The 10288-nt window shown below is 34.9% G+C and overlaps 1 protein-coding gene across 1 annotated transcript; it reads right to left on the bottom strand.

The window, feature by feature from the left end:
- Positions 1-6169: 6169 nt before the first annotated feature.
- Positions 6170-7936, bottom strand: LOC130713308 (uncharacterized). Its single transcript, XM_057563083.1, has 2 exons — positions 7925-7936; positions 6170-7694 (listed from the first exon to the last, which is right to left on the bottom strand). The coding sequence occupies exons 1-2, from the start codon at positions 7934-7936 to the stop codon at positions 6492-6494; spliced, it is 1215 nt and encodes a 404-aa protein (XP_057419066.1). The 3' UTR covers positions 6170-6491.
- Between the last annotated feature and the right edge of the window lie 2352 nt (positions 7937-10288).

Here is a 10288-nt window from a genome sequence, read left to right as displayed (position 1 = left end):
TTCAGTTTTAATATTTATTTTATGCTTCTTTTCTAAAAAACCGTACTAATTTTGATTTATCCATGCCTCTCTTCTTTTTCAATCACATTACAAGTTTCATTTCTTGTTTTTCTCTCATTTCTTTCATTCTCCCTCTAGGTGTAAATGCATATGAAGTATGACCAAATACTTATTGTTTATGTATTGTTGTGAGTCTTTTATTTTATTTTTAGAGTATTAATTAATTTTTATGGTATTTTTATTAAATTTTCGGATTTTTATTTTTATCTACCTTTAATTAGTATCTTTTTTAATTTTAGATTTGATTAGCATTTAGGTAATTTATTTCCTGATTTTATCTTGACTCTTTTATTTTATTTTTTTTTATTTATTTTGAGAGTATTAATCATGTAAGGTCGTTTAGGTTTCAATTTCTACATATTTTTCTATTCTTCCTCTTTTGCTCTGAAAACCCTAAAAACCCTAACATTTGAAGAAGATGAAGCAGGAACTCGCATCCCTCACTTTCGTCACCTTCGACACCGATCTCTATGGCGCAAGCGACAGGGACGCATACCACACTTCAAGTCTTCAACCCCGCCCCCAAAAGCCTCCTCAAGGACATGCCCTCCGCCCCTGAAACCGACGCCGATTTGGGTTTCAGCAAGTCGTAGAGGATCGTTGACAGGGAAGATGATTACCGCCAGAGGAGGCTCAACCGCATCATCTCCTTCTTTGCCGTTGCTGGCTCCTCTTTCCGGTCGAAGAAGGACCTCTACCTCTCGTTTTCCCACAATCCACTCCTCAACGACGATGACAAAGAGGTAACTTGATTAATATCCCCTTTATTTTTTGTGTCTGATGAAATGCCTAGTAGAAGGGGAACTGAAATTTTATTTTGGTGATGATTTTCAAAAGATGAATGATACATCAATTCAAATCTGTTTCTCTGGCTTAACAAAATAAAATAGCAAGAGTAGTAAAGCATTTCAGCATTTTTTAATCTTAATGTTTTGAAGGGTGAATAACTGAAATGATATGAGAGCGATACTTTTGTTGTGCTTAGGGGATAGCATTGAAAATAAGTTTTATGATTCTTAATTCCATAATTGCCATGGTTACTTGATGATGAACAATTACTCTATTCCTTAAATTATGAAAGAACAAGATTAGTGGCTTGGGCTGTGCTCCGCAGATTTTATCTTTGGCAAACAGGATTCCCCATTAAGGTAAATATTAGCACATTGTTTGTTACTCTATTAAGCCTTTTCACTTTTAAGTATTTGATGCTTCTTGCTTTTAGTGTCTTTATTTTATTGATCATAACTCATAAGTTTATTCACATCTTCATGTTTAGAATAGCGAAACACTGAAATGATATGGCAGTGATAGTGTAGATGTGCTTAGGGGATTGCATTGACAATAAGTTTTATGATTCTGAATTCCATACGTTCCATCAGTTTGGTTTTAGGTTTATGGTACTTGAAATACATACGTGAGACATGTTGTGCATTGGGTTTGTTATAATTTCTCCAGCTTCTTGGAATACAAATATGTTCATGTTAATCTATTTTTTTAAGTTTTGAATTTAACTTGGGATATCAGAATGAAGCCAAATAATATAGGTAGAATAGTGTTTTCACTATATGTTATTTATGTTTTCGCTAACTTATAGCATCATGAATGGAGTTTTAGGATTTTTGCTGGAGGAACTGTTTTATTTTTTATGAAGTGAAGATATCTAATTTAAATTAACTAGGAAGTTGGTTGGGTTTTGGTTGTTAGTTTGTATTTTGTATTTATGTTTGAAAATGCGTGTGGACATATTTTGATCCCTCTCTGACTAGAATGGACCTAGATGTTCTGTTGAATTGATGCACCTCTAATTGCAACTACTGGGTTGTGATTTTATGTTCTGATTTCTATTTTCAGTGGGGACGCTGACAGAGCTCTAGGTCGCCTATGACAGAAGAAGAAGGCTGAGATTAAGTTGCAATTGATTATGTTTTCAAGGTCTATTATTGTTAGAGATATGTGAGTATTATGATCAACTTAAAGGTGAAAGAGTTTTCGGGAGAGAGGAGCTGCAGTGGAAGGACATTGCAATAAAGTGAAGGAACCGCTGTCTTTCATTTTTCTTTCTGTTTTGTTTCAGGGGATTTGACAGCCTATGGTAATCGATTAGAATAATTGCTCTCTTGGACTATCACTAAAAGAGAAAGGTAACATGCTCTAGCTCTTTATGTATGCCATCTTTTACTAAATATTAATCACTCATTATCTTGATATATAATGTTAACAATGCTTCTTCTTTCAATTCTTAATTTGTTTAAGGACCACTATTGTTCAGCATATGAGATTTGTAGACGTGTTCACTTGCTACGTTGAATATGTATTTATATAGTGATATGCCAATCAATTTAAACCAAAATTGGCCATATAAAATAAAATGGAAGTGGACTTGGTTGTCATTGTGAAGATAAAATTAGATGATTCTTATAGAAAGGTGGGTGCTGAGTTAGTTTCTTTATTGCAGTAAATCGGGATTGGAATTTGCTTGCAGAAGGTTACATATTAAATCAGGTTATTGGAGATCGTATATTTTCTGTTTTCTTCAAACTAGCTGAATTTTTTACATATACTGAGCTTTAACTTCTTTACACCATTCGTTGATATTGTGGTGAATAAAGAGATTTTGCAGCTAAATCCTATCTTCTACTTTTTTTGGTGGGTGATATTTAATCTTAACTAACCACGTTATTTGAATCTCTAGGAGGTATGGCTATATCTATGTAGCATTGAGGAAAATTGGTCTGACCAATAAGAATTTGGTGGATTCTTCACCAAAGAGGAAGCTTTGCGAGTTTTCAAGATTGACCAAGGGAGCTGCTTTAAATGTCTTGAATTTCTCCTCCTTGAGCCACCAAGAGATGCTCTTGACAAGTCAAACAAGAATTTGAAGATCAAGTACATGCACCATTCGATGAGATTGAGAGGTACTACAGAGTGCGACATGCATATGATGACTTAAATGTGTTGCTACATGCTAACATTAAGAGAGGATCCCAGTTATGGCATGAGTGCTTTTTGTGATGCATGGTGCAAGTTATCAATTTGTTTCATTCTGCTCTTTTCTAAGCCTTGCTTGGGTACCTTCTAAGCATTTGTATCATTATGCTCCCTTCTTAGTATCCCTTGAGTATATGGGCAAAGTCTATTGCAACTTCTTTAATAAAAAGGAGCACTAAATCTTGATATTCTGCTGATTGGAAATGATCATATTGGCAGATACATATGTTAGCCTGAGATAGATAAAAAAAAAAGCATTTTATCAAATTCTAATTGTCCTTTCTACTTAGTCTGAATATTTTTATTTTATAAAGCAACCTTGAACGGTATAACTTTCCAATGAGGCTTCTTTTCACAGAAATGGAAGCAATGTAACAAGCAGAATCCTTTTACAAGAAATGAACCAAGATGGTGAGGCGCCAATCAGGAGAAGCCCGAAGGATTAATTGTTTATGGCTCCTTTTTTGAATGGACATCGGGAAGCAAGTTGATGCATGGAAGACCATTGAGAAGCACTTTGCTCAACATGGAGTTGATGGAAAGCTCTCCAAAGATAAATTTGCAGCCTGGTACATTGATTAATCTTGGTTTCATATCTTTCAAGTTTTTATTTTGAATCCAAATGTTTTTGAACCCCAATGTCATAGTCTTGCTCTTGATGGTGATAGCCTGGCAGCATGGCTGGGAGCTGCAGTCCTAAACTATTGAAGGCAGTCAAATTTGAAAAGTAGTTTAGCAGGCTTTTGAAGTTTATTGTTGTCTTATATTGTTTTATTATCTTCTTTCCAAGAACAATGAGGAAATGTTTGCCTCCATTTTGTATCCTATCACGTTTTTTTTTGTTGCATTTGGATCTATGATCCTCTACTTTAAGTAACTTCAACATCGATCAATGTAATGACTGTGGTATGTGGCCTTGGATATTTGTCAATGTATATGACCCGGCATGGTTATTGTTATGACTGAATCTTAGATCTGAGTTATTTATATGTGGTTTACAAATTAAATAGTGTTTGATCCATGAAGCTTTCCTTTGCATTTTTGCCCTTAAAATCGTTTATAGCCACACTTTTGTGTGTTTTACTTTTTAGAACCTTAATGATATTTAATCTTTATCTTATATTTGGTTGTATTGGAACCCCAATGAACTCTTTCCATATGTATTGTTTGTCTCACTTTCAATCGATGACATGAATCCGAAGTTTTAGCAGCTAAAAATGGCATGCATATAGCACAACTAAGTTCTCTAAGTTCTTTTGTCAGCTGTAATAATTTTCATGCATATATTAGAAATTAGAAAAGAACAAGGGCTATGAGAGCCACTTGCTAAGGTGTCAATTCAAGGTGCATTTTGCTCTCAGATTAATTCTCACAGCTCCCTCCCTACGTGTTATTCCCATGTTTCTATATTGCTTCTTAATACGTGTCATTCCCACATGAATTCTCTTCCCTGACCCGTGTTGCCTTCTTTGCTTTCCTTCTTTTCCGTTTTCAAATATTCTCTCTTCTTTCCCGTTTTCAGCATTTATGGTTCACACATTTAAATTTAATTTCAATTGCACCTATCACCGGTCCCGATATATACCTGATTAATTCTCCAAGCCTCCTTTACACGTGTCCTTCCAATAGTTCACTCTTCATGAATCACACATGTTACTCTCTCCTCATTTTACTCCGTTTGAAATCGATTCCAATTCAAATCAAAACCCTAAAAGAATGTCAACTCTCACCCCACACCTCCTAGATCAGAACCCGCTTTGTTCACCGCCGCCCCTCAGCAAGTCCTTCTTCAATAGCGACGTGGTCATCTACTCCGGTCGTGACCCCCCTTTGCCTCAGGTCCGTCACTGACCGTCACTACTTTCAATCTCTAATCTGTCTCAGTTTCAATCGTCTGATTCCTCCCCCTTTGCAGCTTCACTTTCATCTCCTTGGTCAATTATATTATTTGTAATAGTATATTTCTCTTACTTTAGTGTTTTACATATGGATTCAATCGTATTTCCTATGTTAATTATAAATGAGTAATGATATATGGATCAAATTTTTTATCTCACGAATACAACGAATTTGTTAACAAATAATCATATTCATATGTTGAGGTTATGATTGGGAAAAAACAGAAATCTAAAAAATCAATGTATTGATTGATGTATCAAATACAATAGAGACATATTTTTCGTGCAACGCGCAGGTAAAAAAACACTAGTTCTTATCAAAAACTTATTTAACCTATAAAATTATATTTTCTCCACCACCCAAACCCTCTTCCACCACTCCTCACCGAATTCCACCCTAACCACCCATATGCAACCTCCAATTTTGATAACAACCCAATAAAAAAATCAAACTCAAGAAATATTCACACTTTATTCCATTTATTAAAACTTATACAAAAATTGTAAACAATTTATAATCCCAAATCATTAATCTCTCATCGATCTTCATTAATCTCTCATCAATCTTCATCTTCATCTCCTCCAAGGAATAAAAAACAATCATCATGCTTCACTCATCAACCAAAAAATAAAAATACCCAAAAATAAAAAACTCAAAACAGCAAAATATGTAGAAATGTAAACCCATTCTCTCAGTCCATAATCTCTTTGTAAAAAGAACACTGCAAAATCATAATGTTTTACCTCCTTCATTACAACAATCAGTCAGAGGGAACTTTTAATCTGCCTAATAATATTGGCTCAAAGAATTTCTCACCATAATAAAATTGAACTAACAATAACGAAGGAAATTAACATATGATTCAATCAACAACAATGACAGTAAAGGCATACTCTCACCCAATGACAGATCCTAAGGCTCACTCATTCTGTGGTGTTGTCCAGAGTTCAGATCACTGTTTACAACTTCACAGTTTGTTACACTCTAAATTACCTGCTGAAACTACAGCTAGTGCCATGAATTTATAAACATTTACCATGAATTTATAAACATTTGAAACTGAGTTACCAAATCATAGTCAATAAACATTATACACAACTTTCTTTACGAGGAAATCTTCTGCAGACAATCAGATTAATGGTCATTTCCACAAGTATCATATTAATGACTTCGGACAATCAGATTAATGGTCATTTCAAAAATTACTATGATTGGAGCATTGAAAAATATGAACCAGATTACAGAGACATAAAAATGAAAGAAATTTATACCAAATTGACATGGTCAATTCTACAGAATCATTTCATGCAATAGTCACAAATAACCACAAATCAGTAGCAAGGGAAGGCAAGATCCAAGACTTAGACCTATAATCACAAACTCATATAACAGCAAAGATATTGATGAAAACTGACTGTTGTACAATCAAAATCCAAAATGAAAATTGAAGATGATTTCTCCCCTGACATTTCCAGTATTCTAGTATCAATGCTATGCTGGCTTACACAGAAATCAGTATTCATGAGTTAACAAAGTACCAGATGCTAGCATCCTCCACGATATAGACTTAGTAGCTTAGATGTTTCCTCCTCCTCAAAACATTCCACAAATTTTCGCAGGAACAACTTATCTGTATACATAAATGGTGAACTTAAGCTAGCATTCTTCTTCATCAAACCTCTGGAGAGAAGATACTGGACAACTAAAGCCCTTGGCATAAGCCTTTTCTCCAAACTATATCCAAAAAGGCATGGCGCTGCTAGAAGCACTGAAGGGTCCCAACCAAGATGGCCGACCCAAAAACTCATCACTGCATTAACTTTTTTGATTGAGTTTAGCATAATGTGGGGATCCCTCCTAAATGCATCCAGAACAACATCTTCAGACCAGCCCCATGTCTTAAAGGCATCGAGTTTGGCATCCCAAAGTGATTTGGGTATAGAACTTTTGGCCTGTAATGCTGCAACAAAATGCGTTTTGGAGGGATGAAATCCCAATCCCTTGACTTCCTCCACGGCCTCCTTCATGTTAGCACATCCGAGCATAGAGGGCCTAGTTCTAAGCAAAATGTATATGTTTGAGGGTGGCACTCCCATATCAAGCAACAATTGTACTTTTGATTTCATGAGAGCAATAGTATAGGAAGTGGAACCAAAAAGTGCACAAGCTAATGCTTTTTCATCAGATGGAGAGAATGTCCTTACAAATTCAAATGCAGGTATAATGTGATTCTCAAGGCTTTTAAGCAGGAAATACGGGTACCTAGTCACAGTGGTAACTATGTCAAAACCTTTGGAGGCTATAAATTGAAACTTGGGCAAAACCCTTTTGGTGGAATCGAGTAAAAGCAGCTCTGGTACCCTGCGAATGATGTTGTGTGTCTGGGAGATGGAGAAACCGTGGTTTGTGAAGAAGGCGATGACCGAGTCGGGCTTCTCTGCGGTGTCGAAACGAACTCGCTTGGCTGCTTTGAGAGCAGCTTGTGGTGAGAAGCCACAAGTGTTAGTGAAGTATGAAACGGTGAAGGATTGTTTATCAGAAGAATCAGAAGTGGTTGAGAACAAGTTATGAGATACTATTGATAATGGGCAGGGGAAGAAGGGTTTCTGATGAGGAAGAAGAAGGTAACATTCGGAGGTTGGTGGTGGTGGTTGGGAGAAAGTGCTGCGGCGGAGAAAAGCTCTGAGACGGTGACCGTGATGAAACATGAGATCGGAGATTCGATTCTGGAAACCTGAGTGGCAGCTCTAAACGACAAAGAACACCTGCATTTGAATTTTCATCATGCTTCTCTTAATCCCTGGGGATGGTAATGGGTAGAATCGGGCACGGGTTTTACAATTATCAAACCCAAACACAAGCTCTTATGGGTGATAAAATGAAATCCATGCCCAAACCCATTGGGTTTCGGATTTACCCGAAACCCAAACCCAAACTCATTCCCTTACGTGAAATAACAACCCGATCCAGAACCTACTTTCATCCCCATTCATCACCAAAGTGAGACAACAATAATTTAGAGTTTACTTTCTCAAACATACAAAAGTACAATTAATCATCAAACACTAAGAACAAAGTTTATAAATATATACATGTGTGAGAATTTTTTTGTAATTTTATGTTTTGGGTATCTTTGGGTTCGGGTTTGGGCGGGTATGGACATGGATTTAACTAATACCAACCAAACCCATAAACTGCTACTGTAACGGGCAAAACCCAAACCCAAACCCAAACCCAAATCCAATCAACTCGGTTTTTGTCCGTCAAATCGGATCGGATTCGGGCGGGTACCCATGGGTTTGGGCAAAATTGCCATAATAATCCCCCATTGATGCAAAACCCATAAAAAAAAGCTCTCCTTTTCATTCGATCTGAAGCTCTGGTTTATGTAGGATGAAATTTCTGGGCTTGGAAATGATTAAATTTAATTGGAAAATAAAAAAAAATCCAACTAGATTCATTAATTGATGTGGTAATGCCACCTAGGATCATTAATGACAAATAAGCACGGTGGCCGGACGTATGGTGGTTGGAGGGATGGATTCAATATATTTTGTGAAGTCTGGGGACGGTTTTTCAGATAATTTTTCGGCGTGGGATGGTTTTCAAATCTCGCTCAAAGTTCAGGAACGGTTATAGATTTTGGAAAGTTAACTTAGAGAGAGAAATTATAAAAAATTAAATAAGGGTATTCTCGGAAAGCTAACAAATCTTAGGACAAATTTATTATTTATACCAATTTTTTTTAATCTAAAAAAATTGAGTAGTGTCGAAAATCATTAATTATTAATAGTAAACTAAACTTTGAAACTACAACAATATAATAAACTAGTACTTTTTACCCGTACGATACACGGGGATATCTACTCTTGTTTTTTTTTATGTGATATATTTTCTATGTTTATTAAAAAAATTATGAATTAAATTAATTTTGGATATAAGAAAACATAAATTTAAAGAATTTTTTATGTATTGAGTGTGACTTTTTTTTTTGTTACAGAGGAAAAGTATGTGTTGAGTGTGTCTGATTTTATTTTGTAGAAGCGTAATAATTATATTTATATGTGTAGGATTGGCCTCATGAATTTCCTGAAATAAAAAGGAAAAGTAAAATTATATTAATGAGCTATTTTTTATTTTACAATATTTTTGTAGAATTATAAAAGGCATTGAAGAATTCATTATATTAATTTAAATTTAAATACAATAACTACATTGTAGAAACTTCCAATTGTTATTCTTATAACAAATTTCTTGGAAAGAAAATCATAAAACAATGTTTATGAGCATAGTTTGACTAAATGGTTTCATATATTTTTTAATTTATATATACAGATCCAAATATCTTGTACAATTTCCTTTTATATATACGGGACAGGGGCCCACATGGCAGGGATATGAATCCCCACCCCGTCCCTAAATTTGTTTTGGGGGAATCTTCGTCATTGTTCCCACGAAAAAAAAAATCTTCAAAATCAGGGTCTCAAATGAGGTAATCCTCGCGGGATCTTCATATGCATGTGCAATTTGCTATCCCTACACTTTCCTACGGTCATGTATCAAGTTCATTATCCATTATAATAAGTACACTAATTACATATCTATTTTAATTAACTTATATTATAAAGTTACTTTGAAAAAAAAAACTTATATTATAAAGTTTTGAATTTTATTATTTTTTAACTCATGTAGTTTCCACAAAACCGCCGGACACGGAGACATATCCCCACCCCCTCCCCTAAATTTGCTTCGAGGGGATTTTCGTCTCTGTCCATATCCCACGGGGAAAAAATACTTCAAAATCAGGGCCTCAAAGTTCATCCCCACCCCCTCCCCTAAATTTGCTTTGAGGGGATTTTCGTCTCTGTCCATATCCCACGGAGAAAAAATACTTCAAAATCAGGGCCTCAAAGTTCATTATCCACTGTTTAATTAATTTGTATTTATAAGGTTTTAAAATTATAAAATTTTAACTCATAGTTTCCAGAATTCAATTCTGCACTAATTGTGCACTGTGTTTATTATCCATTAAACCTATTTACCCCCACTAATTGTAATAATGGACTAAATCAAATACATCAAAAGTGGATAGTTAAACGGTGGAAGTATCATAAATAAATTTATAATAGTTTTAAATTTAATTGGAAACGTACATGTTTTTAAGAATGAATTCATTTATCTTAAGAGATTAATTTTTATGCACCGACGGTGTAAATAAGTTTTACATCATCATTCAATCACATCCCTCCATTTTGTTAGCTTACAATTAATTTTAAATTTAAGAGTATCTAAAAATAGGAAATTGAAGGTTGTGATTGAATGATGGTGTAAAACTTTTTAC

The sequence above is a fragment of the Lotus japonicus genome, chromosome 4 (genome assembly GCF_012489685.1).
Source record: "Lotus japonicus ecotype B-129 chromosome 4, LjGifu_v1.2".
Classification (NCBI taxonomy): Eukaryota; Viridiplantae; Streptophyta; class Magnoliopsida; order Fabales; family Fabaceae; genus Lotus; species Lotus japonicus.
The sequence above is the reverse complement of the archived record's forward strand: the minus strand, read 5'-3'. Positions and strand labels throughout refer to the sequence as shown.